Raw genomic sequence first — 26,190 nt, 5'->3', positions numbered from 1 at the left:
ATCAACATTGCAGTTTTTTTTAGTATGCTGGTAATTTGGTGGTGTTTTTGCTTGGGTCGTGGTAGCATGCCGGTATCCCAGAAAATTTTTGTGGGGCGGGGCGGTGCCGGTAGCAGCCTTTGGGGGAAATTTTGCAACTCTAATGCGGATGGCCAGCTCGTTAGTTCCCCTGTTCCCCGCTGAGCGGCGCTGCTGTCACACTGGTTCGCCCACTCCCCGCTGAGCGGCGCTGCCGTCGTGGTTAGTTCCCCCACTCACCGATGGGCGGCGCTGATGGCGCGGTTCAGCTGGTCCAGCACCAGGTCTCGGCCGGTGCCGGCCGTGCCGGTCAGGTCATGGTACAGCCACAGGTGGGCCGCCTCAGACAGCTGGTAACGCTCGGCGGCGCGCTGGCACTGGGCCAGCTCCTCCTGACACGCGCTGCGGGGGAGGGAGGGAGGGAGGGGGAGGTCAGAAAATGGGGAGGGAGGGGCAGGACGTCAGATGGGAGGGGGCAGGTCATATGGGGAGGGGGGCAGGTGAGACAGAAAGGGGGCGGCGACATTCTCGGAGCACTACTGACTGCGTTGCTGGTAAGATCAGAGGAGCCGGAGATAAGGTTTGGTCCAGGGAGACAATACCCAGCTCAATTAGGGTGAAGTCGTATAAGAGTACGCACTTAGTGGATTTCTTGCTCTCATTTGTTTAATATTTGAAGGAAAGAAATCGCAAATAGGGAATATTAAAGTTCATTGAATTAGCCATCAACCCATGGGGCAACGATCCTTCAGCGTAAATGGAAGTGGTCTAAAACTGACATTTTCTGAACCGTTGCACTTGCGTACTCTTACCATATGGGGTGTGTAAGAGTACGCACGCCAGGCGGGTGGAGTACGCAAGCATATGATCACACACCTATGCAGCTTGCACTGTCCAAATGCTTAACTTCAAACTGAGAAGGCATTTAAGTTAATTCTAGTATCCAAAAAGAAAAACATAAAATAAATCTTTCAAGTCTATAAATCAGGAAATAATCATGTCGTGTGTTTCTTAAAAAAAAATGCACAATCAAAAAGGAGAATAACTCGTATTTGGAAGAATTTCGGGTACGCATCTGCATCACAGTGCTACATTGATGATATACCTACAAAACAATCGTCATTGAGCGATAGATTAATAATTCTATATTTCTGTATATTCGATTTAATGTATAATTCTGCGTACTCTTACCCTCCTGAACAGTGCGTCCTCTTACCGTACATGCAATTCGCGCACAAAACAACCCCGAAACGTTGTGCAAAACTTCGCAAACAGAATATTGCACTGTACAGTATTTCCCCAGATAACCTCACAAGTTTCCCACAACAATCACGGAAATGTTCCTTATCTCAACTGCCAAGTATCAAAATTATTGTACCATATCATAATAATATCATAACGCTCGAAAATAATATTCATCGCCTTAAACTCAACAGCGTCGCCGCTCAACGCCCACGTTCCGTTGGTGACATGCACGCACTGGCGGCTTCATGTCACTTCATGAACTCGACAAACCCGCGTTGCTAAGCAACCGAAACAGCTGATGCGTACTCTTATCGCCCGCGTACTCTTACCCGCCCTTACCCTAAGCCTCGTTGACGAATAATCGACTCCGCTCGAGCAATTAACCCGCGCCGGGCCGGGGGGTGTTTGAACACCCCCCCTTGCAGTTTTTCGCAGATATCTCAAAAACGGCGGCGCGTAGCGCCGCCGTTTTTGGCACACCTGTTCGTGCATCTTTTCCGCACATGTTGTGAAAATTTCAGACCCAGGTCACCTTAGGTCAGGTCACCAGGTCACGCCAAGTGACCTCACCTCAGAAAAAATAAGAATGTTCGTCATAGCTACACCGACTGAACGATTGCCTTGAAACTTTCAGCGATTGATTAGAGCAACACTATCTATAAAATGTATATCTCGGAATTTTGATATCGTTGACCTAAGGTCAGGTCAATTTTGCGGCCTCTCCATTATAAGTCAATGGGAGAAAATTGAAAAGCGCCTGTTTTGCACGAACGCTATTCTAGACACTCTCAAACATCGAGATGTAGGTAAAATAGACACACTGAACCAGAAAATGGCAACTGTGACCCCTCGTTATGTCCCCGAGGTCATCTCAGGTCACGAACAGAATCTAACAGTTTTTCGATGATAACTTCTGATAGAGGCGTGCTAGAGCGCTGAAAACGCCTTAGATGTGTTCGGCTCGACGTTGCGGATCGACTGATATGCAACATGACCTTTTCCGGTCAGGTCATGACCTTGACCCGAGGTCAAATTTTCAAGTTGACCTTTCAAGGTCAAATTATAGTTCATTCGACGCGTCTCGACGAGAGAAACACGATGCTGGCAAAAGTAATGTCATAGCTCTTTTGAGTCAAAAGTTATTGCCGAAAAAACGTTTTTCGTAAAAACGGCTATTTTTGGAGTTTTTGCCTTCTGGAGGCTAAACCGTTGACCTGAGGTCAAATCTGAGAACATTACTCAGAAAGGTCTGTAAAAGGGCTATCGAATGCGCTTTTTGCGGCGCTGTAGCTCTATCGGTTCCCGAGATAGCCGTTGGCAGTTTCCAAAATGTTGAAATAGTGAACATTTGACCTTTGGTGACCTCTGGTGACCTGACCTTTGACCTGACCCAAAAAATGACCGAAGTGTTTTCGTCCTTATTTTGGACGTTCTTTCGACTGCCGCTTACCGCGTGTCGCTACGTGGCCCAGGAGCCGAGTTAGAAGGGGGGGTGTTCAAACACCCCCGCGGCCCGGCGCGGAATTTTAGAGCACCGGCCCGGCGCGGGTTAAGAAAAGAACGAGAGAAAAAGAATTTTCCGCCCTTACGAGAGCGCAGTGATAAATCTATCCCAGAGTATCTTGTCTAACATAAATGCGAGTGCAGTCTCATATCATCGAGTGTTGCCTCAGTGTCTCATCTACGACTGTCTCAGTGTCTCACCTCAGCCTGCCTCCGCGTCTCACCTCAGTAGCGAGTGCTGTCTCCAGGCCGTCTCCAGCTGTGTGACCCGCTGCTGACAGCGCGCCAGCTGACCGGAGGTGGCCGTCCCGTCTGCCAGCGCTCGCTCCAGGGCGGCGCGTACCAGCTCCTCCAGGGGTACGCGGCTGTCGGCACCCACCTCACGCTGGGCAACCTCCGCTGCGCGCGCGCGCGAGAGAGAGAGACGGGATGTTACACAGGAGAAATGAGACGATACAAGGGAGAAACAGACGTTACAAAGGAGAAACGAGACGTTACAAAGGGGGAAAGGAGACGTTACAAAGGAGAAACGAGACGTTTACAAAGGGAGAAACGAGAAGTTACCAGGGGAGAACCGGGACGTTACATAGCGAGAAACGAGACGGGAGAGGCGCTGTTACCGAGGGAGAAACGAGACGGAAAGGGTGGTGTACACAGGGCTATACGGGTACTGAGCGGAGACTGTATGGGAAGGCAAAGAGAACAAAGAGACCGTGATGGATGAAAGGAAAGATCAGACATGACCTAACGGGTTGATGGGAAAAAAAGAATGGTAGGACGTGCAGTGTGCACCACATATTGGATACCCAGCCGACAATGTCCCTTCGAACGAGCCTCGCTCACTTTCTCACTCACTCACTCACTCACTCACTCACTCACTCACTCACTCACTCACTCACTCACTCACTCACTCACTCAATCAGTCAGTCCCTAACATTTCCTTCGCTATCATCTCCTCTCCTCTCCCACCCGTACCAGTGACGCTGATTCCGCATGTGTCGGCCAGGCGGCAGGTCAGTCGCGCCGCCAGTAGCGAAGGTAGCCCCAGTACAGTGCGTCTCAGGTACCCACTGATACACTGACGGAGTGGTGCTGTCAGCTGTCCGTCCGAACATACAGAGAGCTGCAGCTGCGGCATCTCAACACCTGACGAGCAGAAGGATAGCAGGGAGTCAGCGGGACTATACACGAGTCAGCAGGACTAACTATAGACAGCTGCGGCATCTCAACACGTCCTGAGAATGAATATAGACAGTCAGCGAGGGGTTAATGATAAATATAGACAGTAGGGAAATAGAGTAGATAACAGACAGATATGTCTTCAGGCAGCCGCGATATCAAACACCTGGGGAAAGGAAAGATACCTAGAGGGTCAGTGAGGACTACAGACAGTTGGGATTCAGAGGAACTTACAGAGTGATGGGTGCCGAACACTAGCGGCGAGATTTTCATCCAAAACACTGAAGCAGTGATGACAGCAGCAGTAATCGAGAAGCAAGGCGCGAGCATGACAAAGGCAGTGGCACCATGTCAGTGTAGTCGTACCGGCCCCCCAATCCATCAGTTCACCTAGGTAGCTCCCAACGATCTTCCGAGCCTGCAAGTACATAACCTGATCTACCTAATCCGCACATACCGATCAGTCCAGTCCACCAATCCAACTATTTACCATCCACCGCCCGTTCTTACCTGTGTAGGCGGCGGCGTTCTGGAGGCACTTGGTGAAGAAGTTCTGCAGCAGCTCCAGTCGCAGCAGGAACGTCATCAGCTGGAGGACCTCGCGGGTGGCGGCACTGCGCAGCGGCGCCTGTAACATCAGCGGGGGCGGCAGGGGCTTCAGTTGGACCGACATCATTATATCTTCATCTTCGTGTTATCGGGGCAAGAGGCATAATGTTCTGTAGGGCCGTTCTCGCCGATTTCCATTACTTCACTTAGTACTCAGTCTGTTACAGGAGTGGAGTACCAGATCGACTCCCAGTGCTCATCCAGCCTGTTCTTGAAGACGTTGACTGAGGGCGAATGTATGACTCAGTCATTACATTCACCTCGTCAACCCACACGCCCAAAGCGCCTCTCCAATACCCCTCCACTACTCTCCTTCCGCAGCAACATTTTCCTCTGCATCCCTCCTCCATTCCTGCATCTGTCAGTGAACAATCCCTCCTATCATAATTGTGATCCCTCTCATCTGCAACCTGCAGCATTGGTCCCTCCATTCCATCGTCTGCAGTGAGCCCTTTCCTATCGCGTTGACCTCCCTCCCATTCCCAACAGAAACCTCTCTCCCCGCACTGACCCCTCCATTCCCCTTCCCTCAACCCTCCCCTCCCCCAGTCACCCACCATGATGGCGGCGGCGTCTCGTATGCAGTCGACACTGGCCCACTCCCGCAGCTGCGGCAGGCGCGCCACCAGCGTCTCCACCTTGCGCTCCACTGTCTCGAACAGGATGTTGAAGCCCATCAGCAGCATCTGACCTGAGGGTGGGGACAGTGGAGCCGTCAGTCGATCCAAACACTCGGTGTCTATGCTTGCCGCTGGATTATACCCAATAAATGAAAAAAAGAACATAAAAAACATGATACACTACTGTTTTCCTTGACAAATTTAAATCCAGCTGCTGAATCCTTGATGCATCTAACCCGAATCATGAATAGCTCCAGTAATCAATGCCCCTAAGTAACTGACAGCTCTACCCAAACACAAAATGCTTGGAACAAGAGTCAAGCTGCAAGGCTAATATGCTATAACTTTACTCAATCCTAACTCACATGAATACGATATAAATAGAGATTCACCCACCTTGCGTCATCTGTCCGTCGCGTCGGTTGACCTGCGCCTGGAACTGAGCGAGCAGGGCTCGTGCCGTAGCCACGGCCGGCTCGTGCTGCGAGGGTACGCCCAGCACTAAGTGGCGCACGTGCTGCTCCAGAGAGCCTGCCGGGGGGAGGGGGGGGGGAGGGTCAGGCGGCGCTCAGGATTTGGACTTAGGGACGGCAGGATAGAGGCAGTATCGTCGGCAGTCATGACTTCCGACATTTCGGCATCCTCTTATTGAATGCTATATGGTGAGATATAAGTGTTATAGGTGCTGCAAACAGCTGCCACTAAACCGTCCTTTCCTCAACAGCAAACGAAGAATAGTCGCTATTCCTCTATTCTATCACCAATCAATAGCTTTAACCTCAAAGCTGTTCTTTAATATATTTCTTCAATTTATAAGTCTCTAACCACCCACTAGCATAGCAAAGTCTCTTCTTTTCTCCCTCTATCAAACCAATCCACCTACATGTCCTCCCATTTTCTCCCATTACCATCTATCTCACCCATAAGCTGATGGAGCGGCACTCCGGCGGCGCTGATGATGTCACTGACACTGGTGATGGTCGTCAGCACCGAGGGCTCCTCCTGCTGAGAGTACCGCAGCCCCTCCGGCAGGATGATGCTCGTGAACTTGGTCTTCAGGTCCTGCCAGGCGAAAACCGATGTCGTGAGTGCGAAGACGGATATACTCGTATACATCGAAACAGTGAAGAAGTTTACTCAACAAAATGCGCAGGCTGTTTTGGGCGGGTGATTCAGAACAGGAATAATTAGAATCTTCCCCGAAAGTTTGTAACACTGCACATCTTCAACTTTATATATCAATATAAGCCGATGCCCTCCGCCACATTTTCAACTGCAAACCTCTCACGATGGCTTTCAATCAGCATGTCAAATTACCATCCACCCGTCCCCTACCATTTCCCCTGTCCGCCCCTCCCTCCCCCTCCCTTTCTCTCTCCCTCTTTACCTCCTCTCTCCCCTTCCCTCCACCCCTCTTCCCTCACCTGCAGAGCCTGCATCACATCCTGGGCCGCGGCCAGGTCATCCAGCGCCTCTTTAACTGCTGAGGGCACCTCCTGCTTTGACCAGCCAGCGGTTACCAGACGACCGAGCCGCTCCAGCCAGCACTGGGCGGCGGCCAGCTCATCGACAAACCAGCGGCCCTCTTGGGAGGTCATCTCGACCAGACGGTCCCCGGCGCCTAGTGTATAGAGGGGAGGGCAGGTCAGGTCAGACAGGTGACCAGCGGCCCTCCTGGGAGGTCATCTCGACCAGACGGTCCCCGGCGCCTGTATAGAGGGATAGGTCAGGTCAGACAGGTCACCAGCGGCCTTCCTGGGAGGTCATCTCGACCAGACGGTCCCCGGCGCCTGTAGAATAGGGGGGGGGAGGGGAGGTAAAACGTCACGTCAGGCAGGTCAGGTAAGATCAGAGGCGGGTCCCCAAAGCCTGACGTGGAGGTTAAGTCAGGCCAGGTCAGTTCGAACCCAGACAACCAGAAGGCGTAGCCTTAGCCCGCGAAAAGATTGATAGACCCTAATCTTAACATTCACATTTCACAGATACCGTCAGTTAAGTGAAATCAACTGCATCAAGTGGAATATAATGGTTGACACCATATGCCACATCGAATTTAGTAGTTACATTTGAAGCATCATGGTAAGAAAGCCCCAGTTGTTAGGAATTGACGACAGACACCACAAATTAAATCTAATACCTATGCATCCACTCTTTTCCTTGACGCCTTGAGTCCTCATGCGGGGTGGAGATGAGAAAATTAAGCTCAACGTGCGCGGTGGTCTCCATCTGAGGGATGTGTACACCACAGAGAGGTGTAGTGGGGACAGTTTACACTCAAAAGAGGTGTAGTGAGGGCAGTTTACACTCAAGAGAGGTGTGGTGAGGGGAGGTTAATTTACAGAGAGATATAATGAGCAGAGTTCCACCCACCATGCGCGGTGGTCTCTAGCCTCAGCAGCTGCCGTCCGGCCGTGTACAGAGCCGACAGCAGGGTACAGCGGCGGGCAGCGGCCTCCTCCTCTGGACCCGCCTGGGCCAGCTCAAACAGACGCTCCAGTTCGGTGCGCAGCTGGGCCGGGTCGGCGCTGCCCACCCCGGACTCGAGCTGGGGGGAGAGGGATACAGTCAGAGAGAGCTGGGCCGGGTCGGCGCTGCCCACCCCGGACTCGAGCTGAGGAGAGAGAGGGAGTCAGAGGGAGAGGGAGGGAGCTGGGCCGGGTTCGCGCTGCCCACTCCAGACTCGAGCTGAGGGGGAGGGATACAGTCAGAGAGAGCTGGGCCGGGTCCGCGCTGCCCACTCCGGACTCGAGCTGAGGGGATAGAGGGGGAGTCAGAGGGAGAGGGAGGGAGCTGGGCGGGGTCCGCGCTGCCCACTCCCGACTCGAGCTGAGGAGAGAGAGAGAGAGTCAGAGGGAGAGGGAGGGAGCTGGGCCGGGTCCGCGCTGCCAACGCCGGACTCCAGCTGGGGGGGGGGGGGGGGAGGGAGGAGTCAGAGGGAGAGGGAGTCAGAGGGAGAGGGGGTAGGAGTCATGTCATGAGAAAAGGATACATTAAAAAGGGAAAATGACATAAAGTATGACAAATATTTTCTTATGTTGGAACACCTTGCTTCAAACAGGATAAAGGCAGGTCGAAATTATAACATAAAAACAGTCACTGACCAATAAAGTAATCATCAACTACCCCTAAATCACTCACCTCCTGGATTCGGTAGTTGTTGGCCGTCTGGATGTGCTGGTACTGAGCGCGCACCTCTGTCAGAAGTCTCGCCCGGGTGGCCGTGTAAGGCTCCGAGCCGAACACGGAACGGAACTGGCCGCGAACCTCGTCCAGTCTGCAGAACAGAGATTCAGATAGTCAGATAAACAGATAATGCACGAATGACCGCGAGCCTCGTCCAGCCTTCAGATGAGATGCAGAGACACTCATATAAACAGATAACAGATAACAGATAGTCAGATACGCCGATTTATTTATTTATTTATTAGACTTCACGAGGCAAATTCATGAAACATGGCTATTCCTAGCCTCAGGTTCGCGGCCAGCCGATACATAAACTGGCCGCGAACCTCGTCCAGCATGCAGAAGACGAGTAGATATGGACAGGCAGATACAGATAATCCACTCAGCTGGAAATACCGGTCTGACCGCAAACATTTGTAACACCCATAACCAATACAGACTAATCCACAAATGCCACAAAGCATAATATGCCAAGAAATATACACATACGTCATATACGACGATACAGGCACACTGATTTGGGTTCGCACCAGATTTTCTCTATTATTCTCTTTCTTTCCTTCTTCCTCTTATTCTCCCTCCCACTCTCTCACCTCTCAGTATTCAGTTGCTGTCTCAGCGCGGTCAGCCAGGCCAGGTAGCACCGCACCCGGTGCGTCCCCCGCAGCTGCGAGGGCGGCAGATAGGGCAGCAGGGCGGCCATCTGGCGCAGGGCCGATACCGCCGACTGTAGCGGACGCAGCAGACGCTCCGAACGCTCCCGGAGCAGGTCGTCCATCTCGGTACACTGGGGGGGGGGGGGGGGGCGGGTCAGAGTCATAGGGTCGGGACGGGTCATAGTCAATAGGTCGGGGCGGGTCATAGTTGAAAGTCACCCCAGATCAGGACGGGTCATTGTCGACAATGGTGTGAATTACTGTAGGAAAGGTATAGGAAGGTAATAATCTATAAGCTTCTGGTAAGAAACAAGCGACGGAAATAAAAACATCAAAGATCAACAACAAAACACATTATTCAAAACATATTTTTGCGTTGCATAATGAGCAGAAGCAATGGGACCAGAAAAACTATCCTATGACCGAGCAAAAAAAAAAAAAAATCCACCGCATGGTGTCAGCCTATTTTAGTGCCGACGAAAACAATGGTTACCTGCTGAGCGAGCTGCTGCTGTCCGGCGGACACCAGGAACTCGAGGACAGCCGGCGGACACGGCGACAGACCGTGTCCGGACACCGCGTCACTCCACTCCAGCAGCTGTCCGCTGAGCAGCACAGAGTCCGCCGTCTGCGCGGACACATAGGGACACAGTTCAGCCGTCACAGACACGCGGACAGCCGGACACATTACTGTCCGCTGAGCAGCACAGAGTCCGCCGTCTGTGCGGACACAGGACACATGGGACACAGTTCAGCAACGAGACAGTGACTGGCAGAGTGCGGACACATTACTCAGTATGACTGAGCAGTCTAGAGTGTATCGATTTGAGGGTTTTTATTCCAGATTGAGAGGAAACTGTCGGATAAAGTGGCGCTATATTCTTGTAAGTAAGAAAAACACAAAATCGGTGTCCTGCGGTCAGTATTCTCTGGTCCGCGCCCACTTCTTTGAGACCATTTCGCCGTAACACGGGCTCCTATGGGATAACCTACTAGCAACATCTAGAATTGTAGGTGGCGCTAGCGTCGGCATGGCGTTTTAACACAGTTTGTGGTGTCTGATGCTGATCTTACTCACTCAATAGCGTTTGTTTTTCTTAATTGCCCATAATAATTTGTTTCAGACGTCTAGTTCAACAACTTCAAATGACAGTTAGAGGTTCCTTTGACATACTTCATAGTATAAAATAACAAAACATACAGGGAGTGTGGAGTTTTAGCTACACATGTGCCTATTTTGCCCTAGTTTTGCTCTCGGCTCTCGGCCTAGGTCCTGTTCTGTCTGGGGCAGATCGAAACCTATCTTATACCTTGGTGTGTATAGGAGAGCGTTACATGCGTTGGAAGGCTTGAATGAGTTGAATGGACTTTGAATGCCCATATCTGTATCATTATCATTAACAGTATCAAACCGCATCTATGCACTTTTCTCCTACGCTATGTTTTCGTGCTGTTCTCATGTCTCCTGTTCTATGATCACTGTATGTTTGTCTGGGTCACAAATGGCCATTGCTTTTGAGCAAAGTAATAGAAATACCCTAAAAACTAAAGTGCATTGTGTACACCAGTGCCTATCGCGCACCAGCCCAGTTCACCGTCAGTTAGCAAAGAGCTCTTCATTTAGTGCCTGTGACGCTTGAAACGGCTGAGCGGCAACAGAGGCAAAGTGTGTACGGCACATGAGTCAAATAATAGGATTCTGGATTATGTATGAAAGCAATGGTGAAAGGTATTTTATTAACTCGGTTGGCGCGGCGGAGAAGGACCGACGTAAAAGTCGGTCTCGTCATTGGCCTCGACAAGTGCGCCGAGCAGGGCCCGAACGTGAGCTAGCTACAGCAGGGGTCATATCACGGACTGGTTGACAGTCAATCTGTGCCGGTGACCGGGCTCTTGCATGTGATCCTGTATTAAAACACCGCAGACTCACGAGTCCTGGTTGACTAGCCATCTCTCGCATGCGGCAGTTCAGTTTGGTAGTATGCCTATTCCACCTACATAGACGCACCTGTTCGGGTACAGATAGTGCGCTGTTCCGGTACAGACGGCACCCGTTCCGTGCTTCCATCCTCAGGATACTGAAATCCTTCTCCTGCACGCCGAAACCCCCTCCGGGCTGGACAGGCAACTTTATCTCATGCGGGCTGCTCCCTTGGAGCGGCACCGCGGCTCCCGAGGGAGCTCACACCGTAGCCGGGTGCAGTGAGTACTTTGGGGATGGGTGGCCTGTTCTCTGGACGGGATCAGCCCCGGTGACTCACTAGGGTGCCTGCCCAGACCAATGTCACCCCCTAATTCCTATCATCCTTCCGGCTCTGAAATGGTCTTGTCGGACCGAAAGAGCCTAACCCAACAAAACAAACAAACAAACAAATACAGACGGCATCACTCGCTGGCCGCGCGCCGGGTCTCGAGGGGACGGTGACAGGCGACGGCACTGTCGCCGCCGTTGGTCGCGGTGACACGGGCGGCAGGAAAGTCACGGGACCTGCACCATAGTGCGGTGAATGGTTGGGCCTTCGCCGGCAGTAACTGTTTATTTGGGATGCGAGCTGTATGTAATACTACCAGCGCACGATATTCACCGTCTTCGCCGCGCGGTAAGAGAGGAGCCCACGGCAGTCCGGTAGGATAGGCTGAGTTGTGACAAGTTCTACCCCGAAAGTGACCACCTTTGGGGCACTGAGGGACCGCTTGACGTGGCCACTCGTCGGTTTCGGTTTCACCAACTGGCTACTAATTTTAACAGCAGACGTTCGGAGACTGCTAAGTGGGTAGTTGTTCGTTATGCTTGGTTTGAGCCTATGGGTTAGTCTATTCGAGAACATTTTAGGGCCGTGGTATGATGAATAAATGAATTAGCGGGGAGAGAGCAATATCAGAATAAAGTCGACCATCGGGCACCGGCTGTGTGCCGCAGCGTCTCAGTCAAAAGACACCATAATGGCTGCAATGCTCTGAGTCAGGCTATGCTGGGATGATAAAACACGAGAGGGGGAGGGCAATGTAAGGTTCAATCAACCAAGGCTCAATCGGTTCAATCAACCACTGACGACTAGTCCGCTGTACCGCTGGGACGGCATTTCAGCGTCGGGACATACTGTTTTGACGGCAAGTCACAACGGGACAGACTAGAGCATACATTTGTTGAAATGGTCACTCCGAAGCTGACTTCCATCGGTTGTCTGCTAGGCGGACCGTTAATCCGGAACACGGAGAAGTGCAAGCAAGGATGATGGTGAATTAGTCGTAAGATAGGACAGAAAGCAAACTGGCTCACCAGTCACCAGTTACCGAGCACCTGACCAGTGTCCACTTTGACATTTGGTCGCTGGTAACACAATTGTACCGGCTATATGTAGTCCTTAAAGTACGATGCGGCAGGAGCTCAGTTGCTAATAGTTGCCTAATCTGCTACTTACTTGTTCGTGTTTAAGAGCTCAGGGCGCTAATGCATAGGTAATGTGTATTGTGTTATGTGTGATAATGTGTGGAAAGCTATGCGTTTGCAATGGAAAAACACTTGCAATGGAAAAAAACAGCAATATACCAACACCAATGATGTAAAAAATGTGCAAAATTTAATCCGAATGGCTTTTTTACGTTTACAGATGTCTGAAATTAAGTTAGAGACAGTCTGGAATCACTGCCATCTAGCGTCAAAAGGGGAGAACTAAAGCTTCATCCTACGTCCGCAGCAGTTGGAATGGGGTTTACAAAAACCGTTCCGGGTCAGTCAATTTTGAGTTTTGAGGAAAATGTTGCGCCCAGATATTATTTTTATGTCCTTGCGCCAAATAATATGCCAGTTTCCTTGCCAATTTCGGTTATCGATACACTCTACAGTGAGCACACAACAGCAAGTCGTTATCGACCTGGCCTGGTACCCCCACCCCTTACCCCGCTGTTCCCCTCCTGACCTGGTAGGCGGTGTCCCACACTGTCCACTGTTTGATGCCCTCCTCCAGCCGACTGTGAGCGGCCGACACAGCCATAGAGACGCTCCGGTGACGCGCCCACCGCTCCGGCAGACTCCATACGCTGCAGAGACAGGACAGGGACGGTCAGCGAGAGACGAGCGGGGGTGGGGGTTAGTGGGAGATGGGGCAGCCAGTGGGAGGGACACGTCCCTACGTGAGGGACGAGCTCCCAGTGGGGATGGCAAACATCTCTCAGAAAGGGGGATAAGGACACACAGTAGGGAGATGGGTTATGGAGGCATGTAGGGGACAGAGATTATCGAAGAGCAACATACTTGGGGACTACACACTACATAGTGACTTATACAGACTGAAAGTCAGATCAAGCAGGTCAAGCACTCAGCATTGAAAAGAGATCCCGCACTAAAACGCTGAACTGCATGTGAACATTTCAAATCAGAAGCGACCTCCTGAGTTACCTGTTAGGCTAAATACCGACCTCTTTGGCGCAAAATTGTCCGCTGAGTTCGCTGAGTTTGCTGAGCGTGACAGCACGGCTGAGTTTATCTGAGCTTGCTGAGCCCACTGCCTACCTGCTGAGCTGATTGCTGAGCGCAGCACCCACCTGCTGAGCTGGTTGCTGAGCGCCTCCGTCAGCAGTGCCTGCTGCTCTGAGAGGGACCGTCCGCTGTCCTCCAGCGAACTGAAGGCGCCGTGCAGACTCAGGTACTGGGTAAACTGGTCTCGCAGCTTCTCCAGCGCGGCCGTCAGCGACCGTCTGAGCGCACAGGGAGAGCAGGGTTACCCGAGGTCACACAGGGGTCGCGGAGGAGTCAAAGATGGGTAATGACAAGGTCACGTTAGAGCACATACGTTGCGAAGAGGCCGCGCTATAGAGCACGATCATACTGAATTTGAACGCTCCACGAGGAGCAGTCATACTAAAATTTCACTTGATGAAGCATCATGTCATAAAAAGACACCCAAGTCGTCCTAGAGGCTACTACCCGAATAATCGATGCATACTCCGCTAGGATTTGCAATATGCTGTAATGAATAAAATATGGAAGGACATGCAGTTGCATACCATATTCGATATAGCCACTCATCCAATGGGCAATAATTTGTCACATCCACCTTCACAATACAGCGTTTCTCTATGGACCCTCTCCGCCCATTGCGACCCTCACTTGTTCTCTGTCCACTCGGGTTTCATCTCCGCCACTTGTACACAGAACAGAGAGACGGTCATGGCTCGCTCCACGCGGCGACGACCGGAGCTGTCCTGGGCCGCTCGTCGGCCTCCGTACACGGCACCTAAAGGGGCGAGAGACGGGAGGGGTTTGAGTTAGAGCGGGCAGGAAGGGCAACCTGTCCTGGGCCGCACGTCGGCCCCCCGTACATCGCACCTATATGGACGAGACGGGAGGGGTTAGAGTTAGAGCCGACTGTCCTGAACCTGGGCGGGACCTGAATGAAGGGGGATGAAGGGGTTACAACAGGCAGGAAGAGCAGACTGTCCTGGGCGGAATGCCGGCCGTCGTACATAGCACCTAAAGCCTGAAACAGACTCTTTCCGAGGTCAGAAAATCGCATGCGAGAGACTATTCAAATACATGGAAGCACGCTCGCATCAATCGCACGCACCTCCCGCAATCGATTGATGCGAGAATAATTTCAATGTATTTGAATAGGCTCTCGCATGCGATTTCCTGAACGCGGAAAGAGTCTGTTTCAGCCTTAAAGCGAGGGGGAGGGGATGGGGGGGGGGGGGGGGTTAGCGCGAGGCGGCCTGCCCTGGGCGGCCCACTGGCCTCCGTTCACTGCACCTCAAGGGAAGGGGGAGAGTGTTAGAGCAGCTACGGAAGCAGCTCCAGCCTCCGGCCTACGTAAACCTCACCTAGGGAGAGTGTAGGAGATACTGACGATTAAGGCACACCAGGCGTGCAGTTATACCAGGGATCCTTGTTTGTTTATTGAAGCTTTAGGGCGCGTCGACTACTGATGTCATTTTGCTTCCGAGATCATTTTACCAGGGCTGCAATCCCACACGCTCCCCCACTGACCTGTGAAGCCGGCGTCGTGAGCGGGCGTCCAGTCGACCAGCGGGTCGTACACAAACGCCTCTAGGAGGGTCAGCAGCGTCTCACTGCCGGCGCGCAGGGTGGCCAGTACGTGCTCACAGCCCAGACGGAATGGTCCTGACGGGGAAGAATAGGGGAGATTAGTACAATATGTCAGTTCACAGTTCAGTCAGAATGGTCCTGATGGAAGATTAGGGGAGATTAGTACAGTACGTGCTCACAAATCACACAAAACGGAGGGAAGAACCCGGGGAGATAAGCACAGCATAAGATCACGGACAAGGAGAAACGGACAAACAGCGCTAAGGTCTTGAACAGTCTTCGATCTTTAGAAATTATAAACTAGTTGCTTTAACTACTTTTTAACTGACGTGGAAGATACTAGCCTGACAATCTGCTGAGATATTCGTACGTCAGCAACTGAGTCCTAACCTTTGGGAGTCTTGTGACGCCGAGTGTATGCCCTACCTTACGACCCCGTGAGGCCCATCGTCAAACTCCTACCTTAGGGCTTCGTGACACAGAGCGTCAACGTAATATACGTCTCACCACGCTACCCACCAGCTCCCAGCTTTCCAACCCGGCAGACCCAGGGCCCAAACACCCACCTTCGAGCCCCGTGACGCCGAGCGCGGTTCGCAAGTTCTGGGTCATCCTGTAGGGCACCCGCTCGGGTATCCGCAGGCTGCGCCCCTTCTCGAAACACACGTTGTAGTCGATGTGGACCACCTGAGGGGGAGGCGGGATGAAAGAGGTTAGTAAACACGGTGTGGCTACATGAGATTGAAGGTCTGACATGCTTGTTCTGACAAAGCTCGTTCGAAAATTTGCTAATCGAATAAAAATATTTTTATTTCTTTTCAGCAATAATATGTAGAGGAAAGCGCCATAGCAAATGTTTTTAACCCTCCCTATGTCGCTGCGGTTGAAATTATAAAAATGAATTAGCCATGTCCTAATTCCGCATTTATCTTCTCAGTCCCATCCCTCAGCAGAGTGATGCAAATGGGGTTCACGAGTGGCCATAAATACGAAAAAGGCCCAAAATTCAAGTTCACTTAATCGAATAAATCGTAATATGGTCAGGTAGGCAAATGTTTGAGGTGTCTGAAAAAGTATGATTTTAATGTTTTTGTCAAAACCGGCCTCGTGTATGATTGTCAGAAGTCGAGACATTTTCGATGTCGTAAAATGACTGTCAGGTACTTGAAATTCAAGCGCCGCTAGCGTGCGCTCATGTCATACGAGTACAAACTGCAAAAATTATACATAAAAATGATCCACGAAACCTGCTGCTTCTAATGCCACGTCATAAAAAGCCGTATCTATTTTGGTTTGGCGGTGAGCTAACTATTTGTAATCATGTTGCAACCGCAGTTTTTTAACCAAAAATATTTGCTTTCAATTCACCTACAGCACTTCACACAGTGTGTGTCCGTTAGTGCACCATATCATGACATTCCCTAATCATTTCTGAGTCGCATAATGAAAGAATTAAGGCGCTAGCACAGGGCTGACCGGCGCTACAGAAGTTTTCGTCCGGCACGGTCGGGTGCCGCGGCGCAGCGGGCGGCCCGGGCGGCCGCGCCGCCGCTCCGCCCGGACGCCGCGCGGCGGCACCCACCCGCCCACTGCGCGCCCACTGCAGCGCCCGACCGCCCGGACAAAAACCTCTGTAGCGCCGGTCAGCCCTGTGCTAGCACCTTAATTTTTTCACGATGCGACTCAGAAATGATTAGGGAAGGCTATGGTATGGTGGACTAACGGGCACACACTGTGTTAAGTGCTGTAGGTGAAACGAAATCATTCTTTTTTTTCTTAGTAAAAAACTGCGATTGCAACATGATGATAAATAGTCAGATTACCGCCAAAGCGAATGAGATACGGCTTTTTGTGACCCGGCATTAGAAGCAGAAGGTTTTGGGGATCATTCCCATGCATAATTTTTTCAATTTGTACGAAATGAACGCAAACCAGCGGCGTTTGAACTTGCGAGTGTCTGACCGTCATTTTACGACCTAGAAAATGTCACGACTTCTGACGATTATACACGAGGCCGGTTTTGACAAAAACATGAAAACCATGTGATTTCAGATGCCCCAAACATTTGTCTACTCGGCCATATCGCAATTAACTCGATTTGGTAAACTTGACTTTTGGGTATTTATGGCCACTCGTGAACCCCATTTGCATCACTGTGCTCAGGTCACAGTGTCTCAGTTCCACAGCGACCACAGCTTCCCTGTCCCATCTCCCCGTGTTTATACCTCCGCCCCCACAGTCCCCCCTCCCCCGACCTACCTCTCCTGTGCTGACATCCAGCAGCAGGTTGTCCAGATGCCGGTCCCCCAGACCGATCAGGTAGCCAGCCATCGACATGACGGCCATGGAGCGGGTGTAGGCCTGGGTGGCCGACCACCAGGCGCCGGCGCTGCTGGCGCCCAGCCACAGCTCCCTGGGAGCGGCGGTAGCGGGTTCAAATCCAGCCGACGGAGGATTCATATATGTAGTAGGGGTGGTGACTGGTGTGTTATGGTACACAAGCTGGCTATTGTTTGATAGTTTTCCTTGGCATTGATAGCAAATTATTCAGTTACTTAGTCTTACACAGTCAGCCTGCACTTTGGTTTCGTTCACTACCTAGCCTCCTTTATTGGAACCGTGATAATGCTTGGTAAAAGATACCATCGACCTCGGTTTCAACAGTGAAGATCTGGCTAGAAACGGCTTCCTCTTGTACATAATATAACAAATCTATGACGAAGACATAAAATCAAGCCAACGCTTTCAGCTATAGCATCCACCGAGTCTCCAAACTCAGAAACAGGGATAACGACACCCAAGATTATATGCAGCCCCTAGGGCCCATATCCACGCCATCATGAATCCGTTACATCTCCCACGGTATAAGGACCCACCTGGCCAGTATATCGGGCGGCGTGTCCTCCTGCAGCTGCTCCAGCACGGTGACCAGCACGTCCGTGGGCCAGTCTCGGCGGGAAGAGTCGGCCGACAGGCCGGCGGAGCGCAGCAGCGGCTGCAGACGGGCCGTGAACAGGTCCGATGGACGCGGCACGGAGGCTGATACTGGGCCGGCTGAGAACGGGAGGGGGGGGGGTGAGGGAGGGAGAGAGAGAGAGAGAGAGAGAGAGAGAGAGAGAGAGGGAGAGAGGGAGAGAGGGAGTGAGGGAGAGAGGGAGAGAGAGATAGAGAGATAGAGAGAGAGAGGGAGAGAGGGAGAGAGAGAGAGAGAGAGAGAGAGAGAGAGAGAGAGAGAGAGAGAGAGAGAGAGAGAGAGAGAGAGAAAGAGAGAGAGAGAGAGAGAGAGAGAGAGAGAGAGAGAGAGAGAGAGAGAGAGAGAGAGAGAGAGAGAGAGAGAGAGAGAGAGAGAGAGAGAGAGAGAGAGTCGATTCCGCAGACAACGAAGCTGACGCGTCAAATAGATAAACTACTGATTCAATGGCAAAAATAAATGCAATGCGTACGCCAACAATAATACAAGCGACAACCTACGGAAACACCCTCACCACATGACTGTAACACACGGGTACACGTCGTGTTTCGATGCGTACCCCATACTAGCATCTCTGATACGTACCGGTACCGTTAGCAGTGGCTGCCCGCTGCTGCCACCGTTTGTACAGTCCGAACACGGGCGTGCTCCCCTCAAGCCACTGGATGAGACCGGAGCGTGGGCCGAGAGGTACCACGGCGTACCGGCGCGCGCGGTACCGCTGCCCCTCCCTGCAGAGGGTACCGGGGTACAGACACTGTCACATGGGTGCCCAAGTACAACGGGGAGAGGCCAAGGCTGCCATCTCACACAAGCGTATCAAACGCAATGGTTTTAGCGCTCAAACGCAATGATTTTAGCACTAAATGTTTGCAATGTTATATTACGCAGGTAGGTGTGCTATGGCAGCACATGAAGTCTTGGCCATTAGTATGGAAAATCCCTGCCTAAATGACTCAGTTATGACTAAGTTCTGGGTATTAGCAGATCACAGCGCTGCTTTGCGTATCAAAGGCTCACTGATCTTCAGGTTTAACGCCAATCCTGCATCGCGAACTCCTCCCACTATAAGGATCGGGGCAGTGACGGCGCTCCACTCACTCTGTCGGCTTGGCCAGCATCTGGTTAGTGATGGCCAGCAGCTGCATGATCCGTTCGTCCAAGTGAAGGTCCTCCAGACCCTTGAACAGGTATGGGTAGCTGCCGGGGAGAGAAGATAAGGTCAACAAAGGCGAGCGGACGACTGCAGGGGGAAAGGGCACGCCTCACGACCAAGAGTTGCGTTGCGTGGAGTTGCGTTCGGCCGAGAGGTAAGGTAACAAGCAGGGGATTGGATGAAAGGCGAGGGAGAGGTGAGAGAATCAATAACGATGATTAACATGGCATTTTTGTTTAGGACAGCACCAACACTCCAAGATCATCACAATTTTAAGCGTTAGCAGCCTATGGCATTCTCTCCTGCCCGGCAGACATCTCCCATCCCACCGCTCCCCCACTACACCCTTCACATCTCCTGCGCGCGCACCTGCGTCCATCCGAGCCACGCAGGTGTAGTTTCTTGGGCCGCGTCTTGGTGGGCAGGATGGTGACGGCATGATCGATACCCGTCACCGTCAGACTCGTCTCCGTTACGCCCGGCATCGTAACGGCCGTGTCACGCAGCTCTGACGGGAGGAGGCGTCACGCGTCACAATAGGGAGGAGCGGGGTGTGTGTAGCTGGAGGGTCAGGCCATTGTTAATTTCAAAATGAAAAAATAGATAATTTCAACTCCGGGTACCTATGAAATATAACGTGGTGGGGGTATGCTGCATGCCATGAATCATAAAAAGTAGTTAACCTGCCGGTATTGGTGATATACTTCGTAGCCTGAGCCTCGCTGCCCTTACCTCCTAATATGGACAGTATGCTCGGCAGGCTATACCTGCCAGTACGGGCGATAGATGTAATTCATTCTTACCTGCCACAGTGCTGGCGATGTGTTACGTGGGCCAAGCATTTGCCCCTTAACTGCCAGTACGAGCGATATGCTCGATTTTATCTGTAACGCTCAGCGGCCGCTTACCTGCCAGTACGGGTGATATGCTCGGTCCCTCACCTGCTAGTACGAATGATATGCTCGGCAGGCTGAGCTACTACCCTTACCTGCCAGTACGGGCGATATTTCCGGCAGGCTGAGCTACTACCCTTACCTGCCAGTACGGGCGATATGCTCGGCAAACTGAGTGTCTGCGCCGCCCTGCCGCTCAGTCGCTGCTGCAGGGAGCCGGCCAGTCGTCGGAACGGCTCCCAGGCGGAGCGCGGAGCCCACAGCTCCGAGGGCTGGCGCAGCTCCGCCAGAGCTGCCTCAATGTCGGACTCTGGTGGGGAAAGAGAGCGGAGAGTGAGCAGAGGGGGTGAGTATAGGGGAGTGGGTAACGGGCGGCCCTCTCTGCTGAGCACATATTGTCCGAAATGTCACGGACGGTTACAATTAGTGAACTAAGACCATAACTGAGGCTGGTTTGTAATACAATATGTGCGTCCCTTTATCTCTTCACACGATACGTTTTGCGTAACTAGCAAGTGGCAAATGCTACTGTCTCCTAAATGATTATTTAAGTATATGTTGATGCAGAAGTATATGGTTACGTAATCCAAACATGAACAATCAAACGGCTCCTATACGTGAACCGAGGCAGATAAGACTAGGCGGGATTTGGGAGGCAATAATTAAGCGGTGGCCGCACTCTACTCACGGTACAGTTTCTGGAACATCTTCTCATGTGGTGTCTCCGGCGGCGCCGAAGTGATGGTGTGCAGCTTTTCCAGCATGTACAAGATCTGCCGAGCACGCATCAGGCGTGGCTAAGTCTCACTCTTGGCTTCACCACGAGGGTAAAACAATAACGTGCAATAGAGGAAATAAAAGTGGAATAAAGGAAATAAATAAAGAAAATGAAAGACTGACACCGGACTCAGATACTTCACTTATACCGGATACAGGCACATCACGATGGAGACGGTACAACTCTGGGGTCGACCTCAAACACTTGTTACGGCGGCACCAAGGAGTATACAGACGCGTCCTGTCCTGTCGCATCAGCTAGTCCCATCCCTCCAACCCCAATCCCCTTCCACTCGCTCCCTCTCTCCATCCCGTATCGCTCACTCACCGGCCGCACTGCGATGCTGTACTTGTCGGTAGCGATGGCCGTCCTCTCCTGTTCAGTCAACGTGTCCCTCTCGGCCACCTTCTGTAGCTCAGAGGCCAGCCCGGCCAGCCGACGGGTCGCCTCAGCCTGGTGCTGCGCCAGCGCGCCGGCCCACAACTCGTCCCAGAGCAGGGTGACGCGGCGTAGTTCTCGGACTAGGACCGTCACGTCGTCGATGGCCGCCGGAGTCTGAGAGAGGGACGGGTGTGACGGTTAGGGATGCCGTGACGGGATGTAAAGGTGATGTGAGGAGGCACTCAGAGTGAGGGGGCTGATGTTTATAGTCGTAATGTTTCGGAAACTGGTGATTTATGTTGCGAAAGCTGTTCTAACGTCGGAAGTTTCGAAGTAATCCCTAAATGCGTTAGAAAGAATATCTTAAAATGAATAATTATACAGGAGCCTTTTCAAGGGAACGCGAAAACATCCAACGATCGCCAAAACTAGCCCGTCAGTAAAAAAGTTCCTTCAGAGTCCATCAGTCCACCCATGTCTCCAAGCTCTGAGGATCCATAGAAATCTTAAACGTTGCGATATCTATGCGAGGAACGCCCTCCCCGCTGCCTGGCAGTCGTCACCCTCCCCAGTTTCCAGCCTCTGGGCCGTCGATCCAAAGCTGAGCACCTGTCGGCTGACCAGCCCTCTGGCCGCGCCACTGACCCGTTTTCGGAGTGTGTCCACCAGCGCCGAGTAGCTGTCGGCTCGACGGGCCGTCTCCGGGTCCTCCTCTGCCTCCTCACCGTCCCGGTCCTCCCCATCAGCTGCGGCACAGCGAGGAAGGGCCGTCAGAGAGCGAACGGCTGTGTACTGAGCCGAGAACGATAGTCAACGCGTCTCAGGAGGAATCAAGCCCAGGGTATGGTACAGACAGGTTTGGAAGGCATGGCTGAGGCCGTGGCGGCGAAAATCACCTTTAAAGGCCACCTAAGCAGGCACCAATCATCCTCTCTCCCCTTACTCCCTCTTTCTGCCTCCTCACTCACTCACTCTTTATCCATTTATTTATCTGTCTCTCTGTCTCTCTGTCTCTCTGTCTCTCTGTCTCTCTGTCTCTCTGTCTCTCTCTCTCTCTCTCTCTCTCTCTCTCTCTCTCTCTCTCTCTCTCTCTCTCTCTCTCTCTCTCTCTCTCTCTCTCTCTCTCTCTCTCTCCAATCCCCTCCCTCTCTCCCTCCCTTCCTGTCGTCCCACCTGTTTCCGTTGCGTCGGCACGTGCCGTGTCGCTGCCCACCACCGCCGGGAAGACGATCAGAGGCGGGTCGTCGTCGGCCACGGCGCAGAGTAGGCTGCCGATGGCGGCGCGCACTGCCGGCTCCGGGTGGTCCAGACGGGAGAACAGCTGCGGAAAGAGGGGTCAGAGGGAGAGGTCAGGCCGGGTCAGGGGGCGGTGAGGAAGGTCAAGGGTCAGGGTCAAGGGGCAGAGGACAAGGGTCAGGAATCAGGGTCACATGCCAGATGGAGGGCTTATGAGACGGGCCAAGGGTAAGGGGAGAGGACCTGGAAGTCGAGAGCAGTTCAACATCGCCTGAGAAGGAACTTTGCTAATTCATTACATTTCATGTCAGACTCGCGCGAATGAATGTAACGCGTTATCATGACCTACACAGTGCATATCAGTCATAGCCGACTGATGATGAATGATCCTTCCCTATGACCTGCGGTATGGCAATCCCCTTTCTGCAGTAGCTCCCCATCTGCAGCACTATTATGACGCTCCACGGTCCCTCACCTGCGGTATGATGGCCTTCCAGGGCCCGGCTGGCGTATCAGCCAGTCCCTCCACCAGCGACTCGCGGAGCTCAGCCGCGTGTTTGACGATCAGCCTCAGCAGCCGCAGGGCGGCCAGAGTGCTGCGCTCGCAGGCGCTCGGCTGGAGCCGCAGGAAGCGGAGGTAGCCGGCAGCGGCCAGGCCGAGGTGGCCGTAGACACGACGCTGCGCGGCCCGCCACAGAGCCAGCAGAGGCTCCACGCAGTCCGGAGATGGAGCGACGGCGGATAGCTGGGAGCGCGCCCACGCCGCCGAGGATACAATGTCCTCCTGACGGGGGAGAGGGAGGGTGGTCAGAGAGGGGCACTGTCTGCGTAGACACCCAATGACACCACATTCCCCTGAAGGAAATGGAGGAAGGGTAGGTCCGAGATGATGGCCGAACGAAAACACGGTTCTCAAAGCTATTGCACGCACAGAACAAGACCCATGGATAGATTGCGACGAAACAACGGCGAAGGCGCGAGACATCAATTCAAAGAGCGACCATAAAATGAATTAGATAAAACTTGTCTAAATTCTAAGCGATTACAATACGCTAGAAAGAAAAGTCTGCATTATGAACTGGTCATTTCATTGAGCGTCACACAAACCATAATGACGACATCGCTGAAATAATCAGCTAAACAAAAAAGAAGAATGCCGTCACGAAATAGTTCATTCAGCTATGTCGGCCAAGTCCCTTCTACCACCCGTCCTTCCCACCCGCGCTATCGCTCACCTCGATATCGTCCTCCTGGTCTAGACTCTCTGCCGAGACGTGACTCCTCTCCACGATATCAGTCACCCTGTCCACCAGCTCCGGGGCGGCAGCCGGCAGCAGCGCGCGGACCGCCTCCCTGCTCCCGGCGGCGTCCAGCTGCTCGGCACTGCGGCTCTGCGACTCCGTCACCGCCTGTTTTCCCCAGGTGTAACACCAAGCGGCCAGCTGGAACCAGGCTTTGGCGTCCTCAGGACACCGGTGGACGCCCGCCTCGAGGAGCCTCCCGATGGGGAGCTCCTGCGGGGGCACCACGCGGCTGTCCACACCACCGAGCTCGCCCGTCGGCGCGGCGGAGAGGTACCGCTCCAGGAGGGTAGGATCCGGTGAGACGGGGGTTCCTCCGTCAGCAGTAGACAACCAGCGGGCCAGGAGGAGGTCCGTGCGTGAGGTGATATCCCCGACCGGTGTGCCAAGCAGCGCCTCCGCCGCTGAATCTGGATCACCCAGGCCGTGCAGGAGTTTGGCAGCTTCTCGCCGCACCTCCGGCAGGGCGGCGCTCTCGGCGGGATCAGTCACCAGCCGGCGCAGGCGGGCAGCTAGGTCTGTGGCAGCGCCGTCCCCTTTCCCAACAGAGCGGCACAGTAGCAGTCGCGCCGCCGGCTCCGCGTCCCCGGAGCGGCGGAGCCTCTTCACAGCGGTGAGACGGATACGCGCGGCGGCCGGGTCGGTCGGTTGGACAGCTCCGAGCGTCTGCAGACACTGGCTCCAGTGAGTGAGCTGCAGCAGCGCCGGTGTGTCGAGGCTGCGAGCCCGCCAGCCCGGCTCGGCCAGCTCAGGTAGTGGTATGCGGTTGGCCGATGCACCACCGCGAACCTTCAGCAGTCGATGGAGGGTCTGTAGACTGAGCAGCGCTGCGGGCGCCACTGCAGGAGGGTGCTCCGTCGCGCCTTCGTGAACGACACGAGCCACTCGCTCTGTGGCCGCAGTCAGTCTCTCTCCGGCGGCCTTCCAGTGTTCCCCGCCGGCGCAGAGCGCTGCTGCTGCCGCCGCTGTCTCCAGCTGACACCCAACCACGGACGTCAGTCCCCCAGCGGCCGGTGGGGAGTCCACTGCCAGTGCCGCCGCCCCGCTGTAGTCACCGTCCGCGAACTTGGCCAATAGACGGATGTTGTCCAGATTATCCAGCACCTGGTCCGAGCAGGGCAGCTGGTGCTTCGTCATCGTCTCCCTCCAGGCGATGGCCTCGTCGTACCGTCCGACGGCCAGGTAGCTGTCCAGGACTCGGTCTCCGAGGGCTGATAGGAGCTCTTGATCCACCGCCTGCGCTGAGAGAGTCTCACCCGCCGTTCGCTCCAGTACGTACTCCTTCAGAGCGTCAGCAGCCTGGCCGTGCCTCCCGGCAGCCAGCAGCTCCGCCGCCTCCATCCAGCCATCCTCAGCTCCGGCCGGCTCAAGTCTCCTGAGACCGCGCACCAGCTGCACACTCCCCGCCGCCGCCGCGGCCAGCACCGCCGCGGCCAGCGCGCCCGGCGGCCGGCCGCGGGCGACCGCCAGAAGCGGCGCCACGGCCGCCAGCCCGCCGGCCGCCGGCAGACGAGCCAGCGCAGCCGGCGCGCGCAACAGGTGGCGCCGAGCGCGCAGCAGCCACTCGCGGCACGTGGCGGCGTTGGCGCGGAAAAACGAGCGCACCGCCTGCAGGGGGTGGGGGAAGGGAGAGTGGTCAGCGGGCACGTCGGCCAGTGTGCTTGGCAAAAACAAAACAGTTTTGGTCAGTGCGAGCAATCAAAGTTCGCGTATGGTAAAAACTGCAGCACGGAAACTGACAATCATGGATAATATTGATATCTAGATCGATTTATGATAAATCAAGATGTGTCACAAATTAGAGAAACGAAATGATCATCAAATGAAACGACGCCGACAACGATCAAAGAAACATAGATGTTTCTTCAACTTCTGCAACTTGTAGAATAACAAAAAGGACACCTCCGCAAAGTTCTCTGAGCTCCGGCACGTCCTCATCTCATTCGTAACAACAATATCTGTCTTATCCGGTTCACAGATCCCCACTGACATGACACTAAACCCATCTCTCCGCGGGAGCAGTCGCACACTCGCTCACCTTGCTAAAGACAGCCGGCATCAGCGCCGATCCCTCGCTGGCCAGGTAGATGCACTTGTCGAACGTCTCGAGGAAGGCGACCAGCCGCGCCAACCCGGATCCGTTGGACGCCACACACTCGCGGATTTTGTCGTCGAGCTCGGTCAGAGTCCTCTGTAGGCGGGCGGGGTGAGCGCGGTGGGGCAGGGCGTTACGAGTGGAGACTGAGTGGGTACGGTGAGAGGAAGCCATAGCACGGTGCCCGGGATAGGTACGACGCTGGCGATGGAGATGGATGTCATATATGGTTTGTAGGTCTACACAGCTGTCTACATACTGTGTTATTCGTAGCTCAGAATTTAGATCTCGTACATGCTGGGCTAGGCAAATAGCAAGAA

The 26,190-nt window shown here is 53.5% G+C and overlaps 1 protein-coding gene across 1 annotated transcript in view; it reads right to left on the bottom strand.

The window, feature by feature from the left end:
• The window catches only part of LOC122391412 (serine/threonine-protein kinase SMG1-like), a 76,279-nt gene that overhangs the window by 15,057 nt on the left and 35,032 nt on the right, over window positions 1-26,190 (bottom strand). The window contains exons 21-52 of the mRNA XM_043385290.1: window positions 25,814-25,966; window positions 25,268-25,383; window positions 23,710-25,174; window positions 22,950-23,258; window positions 22,412-22,559; window positions 21,884-21,984; window positions 21,185-21,412; window positions 20,768-20,852; window positions 20,222-20,389; window positions 19,556-19,694; window positions 19,132-19,230; window positions 18,616-18,761; window positions 17,936-18,113; window positions 17,319-17,472; window positions 15,626-15,746; window positions 15,000-15,134; window positions 14,124-14,250; window positions 13,559-13,711; window positions 12,934-13,054; window positions 9,507-9,641; window positions 8,951-9,144; window positions 8,313-8,448; window positions 7,877-7,924; window positions 7,545-7,719; window positions 6,599-6,795; window positions 6,095-6,236; window positions 5,571-5,705; window positions 5,112-5,245; window positions 4,456-4,573; window positions 3,742-3,912; window positions 2,991-3,165; window positions 259-420 (exon numbers count right to left, since the gene is read on the bottom strand). Of these exons, the coding sequence (XP_043241225.1) occupies window positions 259-420; window positions 2,991-3,165; window positions 3,742-3,912; window positions 4,456-4,573; window positions 5,112-5,245; window positions 5,571-5,705; window positions 6,095-6,236; window positions 6,599-6,795; window positions 7,545-7,719; window positions 7,877-7,924; window positions 8,313-8,448; window positions 8,951-9,144; window positions 9,507-9,641; window positions 12,934-13,054; window positions 13,559-13,711; window positions 14,124-14,250; window positions 15,000-15,134; window positions 15,626-15,746; window positions 17,319-17,472; window positions 17,936-18,113; window positions 18,616-18,761; window positions 19,132-19,230; window positions 19,556-19,694; window positions 20,222-20,389; window positions 20,768-20,852; window positions 21,185-21,412; window positions 21,884-21,984; window positions 22,412-22,559; window positions 22,950-23,258; window positions 23,710-25,174; window positions 25,268-25,383; window positions 25,814-25,966 (6,068 nt within the window). The remainder of the gene's footprint in view (window positions 1-258; window positions 421-2,990; window positions 3,166-3,741; window positions 3,913-4,455; window positions 4,574-5,111; window positions 5,246-5,570; window positions 5,706-6,094; window positions 6,237-6,598; window positions 6,796-7,544; window positions 7,720-7,876; window positions 7,925-8,312; window positions 8,449-8,950; window positions 9,145-9,506; window positions 9,642-12,933; window positions 13,055-13,558; window positions 13,712-14,123; window positions 14,251-14,999; window positions 15,135-15,625; window positions 15,747-17,318; window positions 17,473-17,935; window positions 18,114-18,615; window positions 18,762-19,131; window positions 19,231-19,555; window positions 19,695-20,221; window positions 20,390-20,767; window positions 20,853-21,184; window positions 21,413-21,883; window positions 21,985-22,411; window positions 22,560-22,949; window positions 23,259-23,709; window positions 25,175-25,267; window positions 25,384-25,813; window positions 25,967-26,190) is intronic.

Source organism: Amphibalanus amphitrite, unplaced genomic scaffold, assembly GCF_019059575.1.
Source record: "Amphibalanus amphitrite isolate SeventyFive unplaced genomic scaffold, NRLGWU_Aamphi_draft 000022F_arrow, whole genome shotgun sequence".
NCBI classification, from domain to species: Eukaryota; Metazoa; Arthropoda; class Thecostraca; order Balanomorpha; family Balanidae; genus Amphibalanus; species Amphibalanus amphitrite.
The sequence above is the reverse complement of the archived record's forward strand: the minus strand, read 5'-3'. Positions and strand labels throughout refer to the sequence as shown.